The sequence below is a fragment of the Acipenser ruthenus genome, chromosome 40 (genome assembly GCF_902713425.1).
Source record: "Acipenser ruthenus chromosome 40, fAciRut3.2 maternal haplotype, whole genome shotgun sequence".
NCBI classification, from domain to species: domain Eukaryota; kingdom Metazoa; phylum Chordata; class Actinopteri; order Acipenseriformes; family Acipenseridae; genus Acipenser; species Acipenser ruthenus.
In genome coordinates, this window is record NC_081228.1 from 7759532 (window position 1) to 7775156 (window position 15625).

At 43.9% G+C, this 15625-nt stretch overlaps 1 protein-coding gene across 1 annotated transcript in view; it reads right to left on the bottom strand.

The window, feature by feature from the left end:
• The window catches only part of LOC117397450 (major histocompatibility complex class I-related gene protein-like), a 56798-nt gene extending 41434 nt beyond the window's left edge, over positions 1-15364 (bottom strand). The window contains exon 1 of the mRNA XM_059010204.1: positions 15152-15364. Coding sequence (XP_058866187.1) covers positions 15152-15206 — 55 coding nt within the window. The 5' untranslated portion in view covers positions 15207-15364. The remainder of the gene's footprint in view (positions 1-15151) is intronic.
• Positions 15365-15625: the final 261 nt, after the last annotated feature.

Consider the following 15625-nt stretch of genomic DNA (forward strand, 5'->3'; position numbering starts at 1 on the left):
CTAAGTAAAGAAACTAATTAGTTTGAAATATCACTATAATCCAATTATTGATTATCTTTTCTAAGGGGTACCAACAAATATGTCCAGGCCATTTTAGAGTATCTTTGTAGAATAAGCAATAATTAATCTCTTTTCACAGCTTATTTGCTTTATTCTATGACATACCAAAGGCATGCAAGTATACATGATAAAATAGCTTTTAATTTCATCACTTTTCGGGAGGAATGAAGCATTATTTCAATGAGCTGTAAGGGTACCAACAAATTTGAGCACGTCTGTATATAATGTACAATGTACAAAACATTAGGAATACCTTCCTAATATTGAATTGCACCCCCTTTTGCCCTCAGAACAGCCTCAATTCGTCGGGGCATGGACTCTACAAGGTGTCGAAGGCGTTCCACTGAGATGCTGGCCCATGTTGACTCCAATGCTTTCCACAGTTGTGTCAAGTTGGCTGGTAGTGGATCTCTACTCCGAATAGCTCGTTCCATCTCATCCCGCAGATGCTAAATTGGATTGAGATCTGGTGACTGGGCAGGCCACTGCAGTAAGCTGAATTCACTGTCATGTTCGTGGAACCATTCCTGAACAATCCTAGCCTTGTGGCATGGGGCATTATCCTGCTGAAAAAATCCATTAGCAGATGGATACACTGCTGCCATGAAGGGATGCACCTGATTGGCAATGATGTTCAGATATCCTGTGGCATTCAAACGTTGCTCCACTTTTATCAAGGGGCCCAATGTGTGCCATGAAAACACACCCCACACCATCACACCACCATCACCAGCCTGCAATGTTGACACGCGGCATGATGGATTCATGTACTCATGTGGTTTTCTCCATACCCTAGTCCTCCCATCAGCGTGAAACAGCAGGAACCGGGTTCATCAAACCAGGCAATGTTTTTCCAATCTTCCAGTGTCCAGTGTTTTCGTTCCTTAGCCCACTGCAACTGCAGTTTCTTGTGTTTTGCTGAAAGAAGTGGAACTCTGTTAGGTCGTCGGCTGCCATACCCCATTCGTGTCAAGGTACGACGAGTTGTGCATTCTTTTATGGGTCTTTCAGCACCAATGTTGTACTGGACTATCAGTTGACTAACTGTAGCCCGTCTGTTGCTCTGCACAATTCGTGTCAGCCTCCTTTGGCCTCTTTCATCAATTAGCCGTTTTCAACCACTGGCCTGCCGTTGGCTGGATGTCCTTTGGGTGGTGGACCATCCTTGATCCTTTCCCATTTACACTCTGAATGGCACACATACACAATCCATGTCTCAATTGTGTCAAGGCTTCTTTAACCTGTCTCCCCTTCATCTACACTGATTGAAGTGAATTTAACAGGTTACATCAATAGGGGATCATAGCAGGTGAGCAGGTGTTCCTAATGTTTTGTACACTCACTGTATATATATATATATATATATATATATATATATATATATATAGTGAAACGATTGCTGCTCACACGGGTTCTTGCCCCTTTAAAAATATGACCCAGAAACACAGAAATGGATTTTTCCACGCCTGCGCGCTATTTTTTTAATAAACACAAAATAAACACAAACACAAAACAAAAACCTAACTCCGTTTGGAGCGCTTACTAAACAGGTTATTCCCTGACTAACTCGCAGGACGGCTAAGCCGTTTACCTGTCACACAACACAAACAAACTATGCAGGTTTCCAGCACTTACTTTCCTATGACTGCTCGGAAGCAGAGCACCTCTCTTCTGCTTCCTTCTACTCAGCAGCCTTGAGCAGACTGACTGCTCCCCTTAAATACCCTGCACCTGGCCCCAATTCTTAATTACTGCCCAGGTGCAGGGGATAATTGAATAATAAAACAATTAAACTAAACAATAAGACAATTAACAAAACTGATTAACTGAAAAAGCAAAAACAATCAAACAAAAAGGTGCATTCCGCTTCCCTCCCCTCGTGTAACAACTTCAGCAGACACTGCTCTTTGACTGTAGCAACATCAGCAGCGTTAGAAAATAACAATATTGTGCTGCTAGTTTTGAAACTTGCTAGTCCTGATGTGAAGTGCCTAAGTTGGAATCAACAACAACAGTTGAGGTCCCTAAGAATAGGCTTAGATTTTATTTTGCTAAAAAATAAACATTGTTATAAATTTAGATTGACATTTTCTTTCATAAATGCTCATACAGATCGATCAATCACCTGTTTGCACCTCATTACTGAGCGACTAGCTGTACTGTGTGCTGAGAAACTGACACTGACAGCACCAGACGGGACGACAGAAGATAACATTCTCTCAGCTGTGTCACCTTGCCGACCATGACACAAATAAAATGTTTATTTTGTTGTACATTATATGTGTTGCTATTTATAAAAATGCGGGCTGGCTATGAATTACTATCTACAATAATGAATGTACTCACGTACACATGCTGTCTTCACCAAAGTGCTGTGCTGTCCCGTCTTGTTTATGTTAGTAGGAATCATGTTGCTGATAGAGGTGGAGGTCTGTGTGCTGTCCTGTCTTGTTTATGTTAGTAGGATTCATGTTGGTGATAGAGGTGGAGGTCTGTGTGCTGTCCTGTCTTGTTTATGTTAGTAGGATTCATGTTGTTGATAGAGGTGGAGGTCTGTGTGCTGTGCTGTCCCGTCTTGTTTATGTTAGTAGGATTCATGATGGTGATAGAGGTGGAGGTCTGTGTGCTGTCCCGTCTTGTTTATGTTAGTAGGATTCATGTTGGTGATAGAGGTGGAGGTCTGTGTGCTGTGCTGTCTTGTTTATGTTAGTATGAATCATGTTGGTGTTAGAGGTGGAGGTCTGTGTGCTGTCCCGTCTTGTTTATGTTAGTAGGATTCATGTTGGTGATAGAGGTGGAGGTCTGTGTGCTTTCCCGTCTTGTTTATGTTAGTAGGATTCATGTTGGTGATAGAGGTGGAGGTCTGTGTGCTGTCCCGTCTTGTTTATGTTAGTAGGATTCATGTTGGTGATAGAGGTGGAGGTTTGTGTGCTGTCCAGTCTTGTTTATGTTAGCAGGATTCATGTTGTTGATAGAGGTGGAGGTCTGTGTGCTGTCCCGTCTTGTTTATGTTAGTAGGATTCAGGTTGCTGATAGAGGTGGAGGTCTGTGTGCTGTCCCGTCTTGTTTATGTTAGTAGGATTCATGTTGGTGATAGAGGTGGAGGTCTGTGTGCTGTGCTGTCTTGTTTATGTTAGTAGGAATCATGTTGGTGATAGAGGTGGAGGTCTGTGTGCTGTCCCGTCTTGTTTATGTTAGTAGGATTCATGTTGCTGATAGAGGTGGAGGTCTGTGTGCTGTCCCATCTTGTTTATGTTAGTAGGATTCATGTTGGTGATAGAGGTGGAGGTCTGTGTGCTGTCCTGTCTTGTTTATGTTAGTAGGATTCATGTTGGTGATAGAGGTGGAGGTCTGTGTGCTGTCCTGTCTTGTTTATGTTAGTAGGATTCATGATGGTGATAGAGGTGGAGGTCTGTGTGCTGTCCCATCTTGTTTATGTTAGTAGGATTCATGTTGGTGATAGAGGTGGAGGTCTGTGTGCTGTCCCGTCTTGTTTATGTTAGTAGGATTCATGTTGGTGTTAGAGGTGGAGGTCTGTGTGCTGTCCTGTCTTGTTTACGTTAGTAGGATTCATGTTGGTGATAGAGGTGGAGGTCTGTGTGCTGTCCAGTCTTGTTTATGTTAGTAGGATTCATGTTGGTGATAGAGGTGGAGGTCTGTGTGCTGTCCCGTCTTGTTTATGTTGGTAGGATTCATGTTGGTGATAGAGGTGGAGGTCTGTGTGCTGTCCCGTCTTGTTTATGTTAGTATGATTCATGTTGGTGATAGAGGTGGAGGTCTGTGTGCTGTGCTGTCTTGTTTATGTTAGTAGGATTCATGTTGGTGATAGAGGTGGAGGTCTGTGTGCTGTGCTGTCTTGTTTATGTTAGTAGGATTCATGTTGGTGATAGAGGTGGAGGTCTGTGTGCTGTCCTGTCTTGTTTATGTTAGTAGGATTCATGTTGGTGATAGAGGTGGAGGTCTGTGTGCTGTGCTGTCCCGTCTTGTTTATGTTAGTAGGATTCATGTTGGTGATAGAGGTGGAGGTCTGTGTGCTGTGCTGTCCTGTCTTGTTTATGTTAGTAGGATTCATGTTGGTGATAGAGGTGGAGGTCTGTGTGCTGTCCCGTCTTGTTTATGTTAGTAGGATTCATGTTGGTGATAGAGGTGGAGGTCTGTGTGCTGTCCCGTCTTGTTTATGTAAGTAGGATTCATGTTGGTGATAGAGGTGGAGGTCTGTGTGCTGTGCTGTCCCGTCTTGTTTATGTTAGTAGGATTCATGTTGGTGATAGAGGTGGAGGTCTGTGTGCTGTCCAGTCTTGTTTATGTTAGTAGGATTCATGATGGTGATAGAGGTGGAGGTCTGTGTGCTGTCCCGTCTTGTTTATGTTAGTAGGATTCATGTTGCTGATAGAGGTGGAGGTCTGTGTGCTGTGCTGTCCTGTCTTGTTTATGTTAGTATGAATCATGTTGGTGATAGAGGTGGAGGTCTGTGTGCTGTCCCGTCTTGTTTATGTTAGTAGGATTCATGTTGCTGATAGAGGTGGAGGTCTGTGTGCTGTCCCGTCTTGTTTATGTTAGTAGGATTCATGTTGGTGATAGAGGTGGAGGTCTGTGTGCTGTCCTGTCTTGTTTATGTTAGTAGGATTCATGTTGGTGATCGAGGTGGAGGTCTGTGTGCTGTGCTGTCCCGTCTTGTTTATGTTAGTAGGATTCATGTTGGTGATAGAGGTGGAGGTCTGTGTGCTGTGCTGTCTTGTTTATGTTAGTAGGATTCATGTTGGTGATCGAGGTGGAGGTCTGTGTGCTGTGCTGTCCCGTCTTGTTTATGTTAGTAGGATTCATGTTGGTGATAGAGGTGGAGGTCTGTGTGCTGTCCCGTCTTGTTTATGTTAGTAGGATTCATGTTGGTGATAGAGGTGGAGGTCTGTGTGCTGTGCTGTCTTGTTTATGTTAGTAGGATTCATGTTGGTGATAGAGGTGGAGGTCTGTGTGCTGTGCTGTCTTGTTTATGTTAGTAGGATTCATGTTGGTGATAGAGGTGGAGGTCTGTGTGCTGTCCCGTCTTGTTTAGGTTAGTAGGATTCATGTTGGTGATAGAGGTGGAGGTCTGTGTGCTGTGCTGTCTTGTTTATGTTAGTAGGATTCATGTTGGTGATAGAGGTGGAGGTCTGTGTGCTGTCCCGTCTTGTTTATGTTAGTAGGATTCATGTTGGTGATAGAGGTGGAGGTCTGTGTGCTGTCCCGTCTTGTTTATGTTAGTATGAATCATGTTGGTGTTAGAGGTGGAGGTCTGTGTGCTGTCCAGTCTTGTTTATGTTAGTAGGATTCATTTTGGTGATAGAGGTGGAGGTCTGTGTGCTGTCCTGTCTTGTTTATGTTAGTAGGATTCATGATGGTGATAGAGGTGGAGGTCTGTGTGCTGTCCTGTCTTGTTTATGTTAGTAGGATTCATGTTGGTGATAGAGGTGGAGGTCTGTGTGCTGTCCCGTCTTGTTTATGTTAGTAGGATTCATGTTGGTGATAGAGGTGGAGGTCTGTGTGCTGTCCCGTCTTGTTTATGTTAGTAGGATTCATGTTGCTGATAGAGGTGGAGGTCTGTGTGCTGTCCCTTCTTGTTTATGTTAGTAGGATTCATGTTGGTGATAGAGGTGGAGGTCTGTGTGATGTGCTGTCCCTTCTTGTTTATGTTAGTAGGATTCATGTTGGTGATAGAGGTGGAGGTCTGTGTGCTGTGCTGTCCTGTCTTGTTTATGTTAGTAGGATTCATGTTGGTGATAGAGGTGGAGGTCTGTGTGCTGTCCCGTCTTGTTTATGTTAGTAGGAATCATGTTGCTGATAGAGGTGGAGGTCTGTGTGCTGTCCCATCTTGTTTATGTTAGTAGGATTCAAGTTGCTGATAGAGGTGGAGGTCTGTGTGTTGTGCTGTCCTGTTTATGTTAGTAGGAATCATGTTGGTGTTAGAGGTGGAGGTCTGTGTGCTGTGCTGTCTTGTTTATGTTAGTAGGATTCATGTTGGTGATAGAGATGGAGGTCTGTGTGCTGTCCCGTCTTGTTTATGTTAGTAGGATTCATGTTGGTGATAGAGGTGGAGGTCTGTGTGCTGTCCCGTCTTGTTTATGTTAGTAGGATTCATGTTGGTGATAGAAGTGGAGGTCTGTGTGCTGTCCCGTCTTGTTTATGTTAGTAGGATTCATGTTGGTGATAGAGGTGGAGGTCTGTGTGCTGTCCCGTCTTCTTTATGTTAGTATGATTCATGTTGGTGATAGAGGTGGAGGTCTGTGTGCTGTGCTGTCCCGTCTTGTTTATGTTAGTAGGATTCATGTTGGTGATAGAGGTGGAGGTCTGTGTGCTGTCCCGTCTTGTTTATGTTAGTAGGATTCATGTTGGTGATAGAGGTGGAGGTCTGTGTGCTGTGCTGTCCCGCCTTGTTTATGTTAGTAGGATTCATGTTGGTGATAGAGGTGGAGGTCTGTGTGCTGTCCTGTCTTTTTTTATGTTAGTAGGATTCATGTTGGTGATAGGAGGTGGAGGTCTGTGTGCTGTCCTGTCTTTTTTATGTTAGTAGGATTCATGTTGCTGATAGAGGTGGAGGTCTGTGTGCTGTCCCGTCTTGTTTATGTTAGTAGGATTCATGTTGGTGATAGAGGTGGAGGTCTGTGTGCTGTGCTGTCTTGTTTATGTTAGTAGGATTCATGTTGGTGATAGAGGTGGAGGTCTGTGTGCTGTCCCGTCTTGTTTATGTTAGTAGGATTCATGTTGCTGATAGAGGTGGAGGTCTGTGTGCTGTCCCGCCTTGTTTATGTTAGTAGGATTCATGTTGGTGATAGAGGTGGAGGTCTGTGTGCTGTCCTGTCTTTTTTTATGTTAGTAGGATTCATGTTGGTGATAGGAGGTGGAGGTCTGTGTGCTGTCCTGTCTTTTTTATGTTAGTAGGATTCATGTTGCTGATAGAGGTGGAGGTCTGTGTGCTGTCCCGTCTTGTTTATGTTAGTAGGATTCATGTTGCTGATAGAGGTGGAGGTCTGTGTGCTGTCCCGTCTTGTTTATGTTAGTAGGATTCATGTTGGTGATAGAGGTGGAGGTCTGTGTGCTGTCCCGTCTTGTTTATGTTAGTAGGATTCATGTTGGTGATAGAGGTGGAGGTCTGTGTGCTGTCCCGTCTTGTTTATGTTAGTATCATTCATGTTGGTGATAGAGGTGGAGGTCTGTGTGCTGTGCTGTCTTGTTTATGTTAGTAGGATTCATGTTGGTGATAGAGGTGGAGGTCTGTGTGCTGTGCTGTCCCGTCTTGTTTATGTTAGTAGGATTCATGTTGGTGATAGAGGTGGAGGTCTGTGTGCTGTCCCGTCTTGTTTATGTTAGTAGGATTCATGTTGGTGATAGAGGTGGAGGTCTGTGTGCTGTGCTGTCTTGTTTATGTTAGTAGGATTCATGTTGGTGATAGAGGTGGAGGTCTGTGTGCTGTTCTGTCTTGTTTATGTTAGTAGGATTCATGTTGGTGATAGAGGTGGAGGTCTGTGTGCTGTCCTGTCTTGTTTATGTTAGTATGATTCATGTTGGTGATAGAGGTGGAGGTCTGTGTGCTGTGCTGTCCCGTCTTGTTTATGTTAGTAGGATTCATGTTGGTGATAGAGGTGGAGGTCTGTGTGCTGTCCCGTCTTGTTTATGTTAGTAGGATTCATGTTGCTGATAGAGGTGGAGGTCTGTGTGCTGTCCAGTCTTGTTTATGTTAGTAGGATTCATGTTGCTGATAGAGGTGGAGGTCTGTGTGCTGTCCTGTCTTGTTTATGTTAGTATGATTCATGTTGGTGATAGAGGTGGAGGTCTGTGTGCTGTGCTGTCCCGTCTTGTTTATGTTAGTAGGATTCATGTTGGTGATAGAGGTGGAGGTCTGTGTGCTGTCCCGTCTTGTTTATGTTAGTAGGATTCATGTTGCTGATAGAGGTGGAGGTCTGTGTGCTGTCCCTTCTTGTTTATGTTAGTAGGATTCATGTTGGTGATAGAGGTGGAGGTCTGTGTGATGTGCTGTCCCTTCTTGTTTATGTTAGTAGGATTCATGTTGGTGATAGAGGTGGAGGTCTGTGTGCTGTGCTGTCCTGTCTTGTTTATGTTAGTAGGATTCATGTTGGTGATAGAGGTGGAGGTCTGTGTGCTGTCCCGTCTTGTTTATGTTAGTAGGAATCATGTTGCTGATAGAGGTGGAGGTCTGTGTGCTGTCCCATCTTGTTTATGTTAGTAGGATTCAAGTTGCTGATAGAGGTGGAGGTCTGTGTGTTGTGCTGTCCTGTTTATGTTAGTAGGAATCATGTTGGTGTTAGAGGTGGAGGTCTGTGTGCTGTGCTGTCTTGTTTATGTTAGTAGGATTCATGTTGGTGATAGAGATGGAGGTCTGTGTGCTGTCCCGTCTTGTTTATGTTAGTAGGATTCATGTTGGTGATAGAGGTGGAGGTCTGTGTGCTGTGCTGTCTTGTTTATGTTAGTAGGATTCATGTTGGTGATAGAGGTGGAGGTCTGTGTGCTGTGCTGTCCCGTCTTGTTTATGTTAGTAGGATTCATGTTGGCGATAGAGGTGGAGGTCTGTGTGCTGTCCCGTCTTGTTTATGTTAGTAGGATTCATGTTGGTGATAGAGGTGGAGGTCTGTGTGCTGTCCCGTCTTGTTTATGTTAGTAGGATTCATGTTGGTGATAGAGGTGGAGGTCTGTGTGCTGTCCCGTCTTGTTTATGTTAGTAGGATTCATGTTGGTGATAGAGGTGGAGGTCTGTGTGCTGTGCTGTCCCGCCTTGTTTATGTTAGTAGGATTCATGTTGGTGATAGAGGTGGAGGTCTGTGTGCTGTCCTGTCTTTTTTTATGTTAGTAGGATTCATGTTGGTGATAGGAGGTGGAGGTCTGTGTGCTGTCCTGTCTTTTTTATGTTAGTAGGATTCATGTTGCTGATAGAGGTGGAGGTCTGTGTGCTGTCCCGTCTTGTTTATGTTAGTAGGATTCATGTTGGTGATAGAGGTGGAGGTCTGTGTGCTGTGCTGTCTTGTTTATGTTAGTAGGATTCATGTTGGTGATAGAGGTGGAGGTCTGTGTGCTGTCCCGTCTTGTTTATGTTAGTAGGATTCATGTTGCTGATAGAGGTGGAGGTCTGTGTGCTGTCCCGCCTTGTTTATGTTAGTAGGATTCATGTTGGTGATAGAGGTGGAGGTCTGTGTGCTGTCCTGTCTTTTTTTATGTTAGTAGGATTCATGTTGGTGATAGGAGGTGGAGGTCTGTGTGCTGTCCTGTCTTTTTTATGTTAGTAGGATTCATGTTGCTGATAGAGGTGGAGGTCTGTGTGCTGTCCCGTCTTGTTTATGTTAGTAGGATTCATGTTGCTGATAGAGGTGGAGGTCTGTGTGCTGTCCCGTCTTGTTTATGTTAGTAGGATTCATGTTGGTGATAGAGGTGGAGGTCTGTGTGCTGTCCCGTCTTGTTTATGTTAGTAGGATTCATGTTGGTGATAGAGGTGGAGGTCTGTGTGCTGTCCCGTCTTGTTTATGTTAGTATCATTCATGTTGGTGATAGAGGTGGAGGTCTGTGTGCTGTGCTGTCTTGTTTATGTTAGTAGGATTCATGTTGGTGATAGAGGTGGAGGTCTGTGTGCTGTGCTGTCCCGTCTTGTTTATGTTAGTAGGATTCATGTTGGTGATAGAGGTGGAGGTCTGTGTGCTGTCCTGTCTTGTTTATGTTAGTATGATTCATGTTGGTGATAGAGGTGGAGGTCTGTGTGCTGTGCTGTCCCGTCTTGTTTATGTTAGTAGGATTCATGTTGGTGATAGAGGTGGAGGTCTGTGTGCTGTCCCGTCTTGTTTATGTTAGTAGGATTCATGTTGCTGATAGAGGTGGAGGTCTGTGTGCTGTCCAGTCTTGTTTATGTTAGTAGGATTCATGTTGCTGATAGAGGTGGAGGTCTGTGTGCTGTCCTGTCTTGTTTATGTTAGTATGATTCATGTTGGTGATAGAGGTGGAGGTCTGTGTGCTGTGCTGTCCCGTCTTGTTTATGTTAGTAGGATTCATGTTGGTGATAGAGGTGGAGGTCTGTGTGCTGTCCCGTCTTGTTTATGTTAGTAGGATTCATGTTGCTGATAGAGGTGGAGGTCTGTGTGCTGTCCAGTCTTGTTTATGTTAGTAGGATTCATGTTGCTGATAGAGGTGGAGGTCTGTGTGCTGTCCTGTCTTGTTTATGTTAGTAGGATTCATGTTGGTGATAGAGGTGGAGGTCTGTGTGCTGTCCCGTCTTGTTTATGTTAGTAGGATTCATGTTGCTGATAGAGGTGGAGGTCTGTGTGCTGTCCAGTCTTGTTTATGTTAGTAGGATTCATGTTGCTGATAGAGGTGGAGGTCTGTGTGCTGTCCTGTCTTGTTTATGTTAGTAGGATTCATGTTGTTGATAGAGGTGGAGGTCTGTGTGCTGTCCTGTCTTGTTTATGTTAGTAGGATTCATGTTGCTGATAGAGGTGGAGGTCTGTGTGCTGTCCCGTCTTGTTTACGTTAGTAGGATTCATGTTGTTGATAGAGGTGGAGGTCTGTGTGCTGTCCTGTCTTGTTTATGTTAGTAGGATTCATGTTGCTGATAGAGGTGGAGGTCTGTGTGCTGTCCTGTCTTGTTTATGTTAGTAGGATTCATGTTGGTGATAGAGGTAGAGGTCTGTGTGCTGTGCTGTCCCGTCTTGTTTATGCTAGTAGGATTCATGTTGGTGATAGAGGTGGAGGTCTGTGTGCTGTCCCGTCTTGTTTATGTTAGTAGGATTCATGTTGGTGATAGAGGTGGAGGTCTGTGTGCTGTCCCGTCTTGTTTATGTTAGTAGGATTCATGTTGCTGATAGAGGTGGAGGTCTGTGTGCTGTCCCGTCTTGTTTAGGTTAGTAGGATTCATGTTGGTGATAGAGGTGGAGGTCTGTGTGCTGTCCCGTCTTGTTTATGTTAGTAGGATTCATGTTGGTGATAGAGGTGGAGGTCTGTGTGCTGTCCTGTCTTGTTTATGTTAGTAGGATTCATGTTGGTGATAGAGGTGGAGGTCTGTGTGCTGTCCTGTCTTGTTTATGTTAGTAGGATTCATGTTGGTGATAGAGGTGGAGGTCTGTGTGCTGTCCAGTCTTGTTTATGTTAGTAGGATTCATGTTGGTGATAGAGGTGGAGGTCTGTGTGCTGTCCCGTCTTGTTTATGTTAGTAGGATTCATGTTGGTGATCGAGGTGGAGGTCTGTGTGCTGTCCTGTCTTGTTTATGTTAGTAGGATTAATGTTGGTGATAGAGGTGGAGGTCTGTGTGCTGTGCTGGCTTGTTTATGTTAGTAGGATTCATGTTGGTGATAGAGGTAGAGGTCTGTGTGCTGTCCTGTCTTGTTTATGTTAGTAGGATTCATGTTGGTGATAGAGGTGGAGGTCTGTGTGCTGTGCTGTCCCGTCTTGTTTATGTTAGTAGGATTCATGTTGGTGATAGAGGTGGAGGTCTGTGTGCTGTCCTGTCTTGTTTATGTTAGTATGATTCATGTTGGTGATAGAGGTGGAGGTCTGTGTGCTGTGCTGTCCTGTCTTGTTTATGTTAGTAGGATTCATGTTGCTGATAGAGGTGGAGGTCTGTGTGCTGTGCTGTCCTGTCTTGTTTATGTTAGTAGGATTCATGTTGCTGATAGAGGTGGAGGTCTGTGTGCTGTCCCGTCTTGTTTATGTTAGTAGGATTCATGTTGGTGATAGAGGTGGAGGTCTGTGTGCTGTGCTGGCTTGTTTATGTTAGTAGGATTCATGTTGGTGATAGAGGTAGAGGTCTGTGTGCTGTCCTGTCTTGTTTATGTTAGTAGGATTCATGTTGGCGATAGAGGTGGAGGTCTGTGTGCTGTCCAGTCTTGTTTATGTTAGTAGGATTCATGTTGCTGATAGAGGTGGAGGTCTGTGTGCTGTCCAGTCTTGTTTATGTTAGTAGGATTCATGTTGGTGATAGAGGTAGAGGTCTGTGTGCTGTCCCGTCTTGTTTATGTTAGTAGGATTCATGTTGCTGATAGAGGTGGAGGTCTGTGTGCTGTCCCGTCTTGTTTATGTTAGTAGGATTCATGTTGGCGATAGAGGTGGAGGTCTGTGTGCTGTCCAGTCTTGTTTATGTTAGTAGGATTCATGTTGCTGATAGAGGTGGAGGTCTGTGTGCTGTGCTGTCCTGTCTTGTTTATGTTAGTATGATTCATGTTGGTGATAGAGGTGGAGGTCTGTGTGCTGTCCCTTCTTGTTTCTGTTAGTATCATTCATGTTGGTGATAGAGGTGGAGGTCTGTGTGCTGTCCTGTCTTGTTTATGTTAGTAGGATTCATGTTGGTAATAGAGGTGGAGGTCTGTGTGCTGTGCTGTCCCATCTTGTTTACGTTAGTATCATTCATGTTGGTGATAGAGGTGGAGGTCTGTGTGCTGTCCCGTCTTGTTTCTGTTAGAATCATTCATGTTGGTGATAGAGGTGGAGGTCTGTGTGCTGTCCCGTCTTGTTTATGTTAGTAGGATTCATGTTGGTGATAGAGGTGGAGGTCTGTGTGCTGTCCCGTCTTGTTTATGCTAGTAGGATTCATGTTGGTGATAGAGGTGGAGGTCTGTGTGCTGTGCTGTCCTGTCTTGTTTATGTTAGTAGGATTCATGTTGGTGATAGAGGTGGAGGTCTGTGTGCTGTCCCTTCTTGTTTCTGTTAGTATCATTCATGTTGGTGATAGAGGTGGAGGTCTGTGTGCTGTCCCGTCTTGTTTATGTTAGTAGGATTCATGTTGGCGATAGAGGTGGAGGTCTGTGTGCTGTCCAGTCTTGTTTATGTTAGTAGGATTCATGTTGCTGATAGAGGTGGAGGTCTGTGTGCTGTGCTGTCCTGTCTTGTTTATGTTAGTAGGATTCATGTTGGTGATAGAGGTGGAGGTCTGTGTGCTGTGCTGTCCTGTCTTGTTTATGTTCGTAGGATTCATGTTGGTGATAGAGGTGGAGGTCTGTGTGCTGTCCCGTCTTGTTTATGTTAGTAGGATTCATGTTGGTGATAGAGGTGGAGGTCTGTGTGCTGTCCCGTCTTGTTTATGTTAGTAGGATTCATGTTGGTGATAGAGGTGGAGGTCTGTGTGCTGTGCTGTCTTGTTTATGTTAGTATGATTCATGTTGGTGATAGAGGTGGAGGTCTGTGTGCTGTCCTGTCTTGTTTATGTTAGTAGGATTCATGTTGGTGATAGAGGTGGAGGTCTGTGTGCTGTGCTGTCTTGTTTATGTTAGTAGGATTCATGTTGGTGATAGAGGTAGAGGTCTGTGTGCTGTGCTGTCCCATCTTGTTTACTTTCATTTTTGTAAACCCTTTTGTTTTGGCCCTTGTGCCGTTTATTTTTTTAAGTGTGTTTTGTGAAGTGTTTTGTCTGTGCTATTTTTGTTTATTAAAACTTTGTATTGGCACGTTAAACTGAAGCTTTCTGTTTCTGAGTCTCTCTCCCTGCAAACTCCATCTGGGGTGTGACGCTACCACGCCACATACCCTTACTAAAACTCCTATGAAATCCAATACAAATGACCTCAGCATTTTTTTAAATAAAAATATCAGGAATATTCTGTGGAAGGGCCAGATTAAAAAAAGTCTAAACTACAGGAGGGCTGTCGCTGACTGATCTTGAGAAGTAGTACTTGGCTGCCAGGCTGGTGCAATACTGGACTTTAAATAAGCAATGAATGTCTGGCACAATTTCCAAGATGTTAGGACTTGGTGAGCTCACTAACTCCACTCTGTTAATGACTATTTAAATCTGGAGAAGAGAGGGATCTCCCTCACACAGTGGAGAAGGGTTGAGATCAAGACATTACAAGACATCTCCCATAACACACAGTGGAGAAGGGTTGAGATCAACACATTACAAGACATCTCCCATAACACACAGTGGAGAAGGGTTGAGATCAACACATTACAAGACATCTCCCATAACACAGTGGAGAAGGGTTGAGATCGACACATTACAAGACATCTCCCATAACACACAGTGGAGAAGGGTTGAGATCAACACATTACAAGACATCTCCTATAACACAAAGTGCAGAAGGGTTGAGATCAACACATTACAAGACATCTCCCTTAGTGTTTTCAAAGACCTGAGGGACCTTACAACACTTCCTGAAGGTTTTGTTGTAGAATAATATTTTTAGTGAGTAAATGTTCCTCTTCAGTATTTGCAGTACGTGTGTTATTGCTGATAGGGTAATTGGTTGCTTCTTGGTTGTGCAGTAATTGGTGTAAATGGGTGCAATACAAGTATAAGCAATGCTAGGCGTGTGGGTTTCTATCATTGTTAACTTCAGTATGAAGGAATGCAGCATCCACTGTTTTAGTGGCACTGAAGCAGAACATACGCCAGCCCCCCTAAAAACACACCGTTGTGTTCAGTATGCTGGTATATTAAAGCGCGTTACTATAATACATATGACTCCATGGATAAGCCTCTTACACTTGAATTAAATCAATGTACCGACAAGCAGCAACACGCAATACAAAAACGAAACTGATTTCAATACATGCACAGCAAACGAAACTACCGTGCTTAACAGAATAAACGGACGTGCTCACAGAAGCATTTCATTTAAAGCAGCTTCCACATAGATATTTGCACTCGGCTGTCAGCTACACCGCGTCTTGAATCCTGGTGCTGATTTCTCTAATGATGGGACCGGGTAGTAAGCTCGGTCTCCATCAAAATACTATCTAACTGGTCCATGGACGCAGCTTCCCTTTCGCTTGTTTTGCAGCTTCGCCCGGTTCACTTATTCCAGTTTCACGCGAGTTCAGGACCTCAATTAACACTTGATTTTCTTTCAATACTTTTGCATTTAGCTGTTTAGTCCGTTTGGCATCGTTGTTGTTTTGTTATTTGGTCTACACGCACACACAGTAACTCAAATAACAGCCGCAACAGACTCGTCAGAAGGAACGCCTTGTTAACATTCACACAAAATACGATTTAGTTTCAGAGTGGCGACTGCCAGTTTCAAACTATTTGTTTTTCCTTAAAGCAGGCACATCCTGCGAGGAAGCCTCGTAGTATTTGTAATGTATATTTATTTGAAGACAGTAAATATTTCTAGTGTAAAAACTGACCTGCAGCAGCTGCATGAACCCAGCAGAGAATCCCGAGTACAGTCATCCGGATCATCTCCGATAGTCTTCACAAAGCAATATATTTAAATACCATGCTCGGTTATAAACAATGGATTTGTTTGTGACATGGATATTGAATACTGAATATGTTTAATAGAAATATTCTATCTTTTGCCAACCAGCAACTGATCAAACTGCTTACCACAAACTCTGTCAGTCTGGAATTTTGTGATTGGCTACACAAACGTGGTTCAGCCAATAGGAAGCGAGCGTCAGGAGTATCTGGGTAAAATAGAGTTTTTCATGTTTGTGTCTCTAAAGTGAAACAGAATTGTGTTGTAAAGAAAGTAAACATACCTGTCATTACCCTATCAAACAGCAGACGATCAGGTTTCACAACATCGGGGTTTCTATACGGTATGGAAAGCCTGTATGGAACACGATAACCAGGAAGTGCAGATTTATCAAACCAGA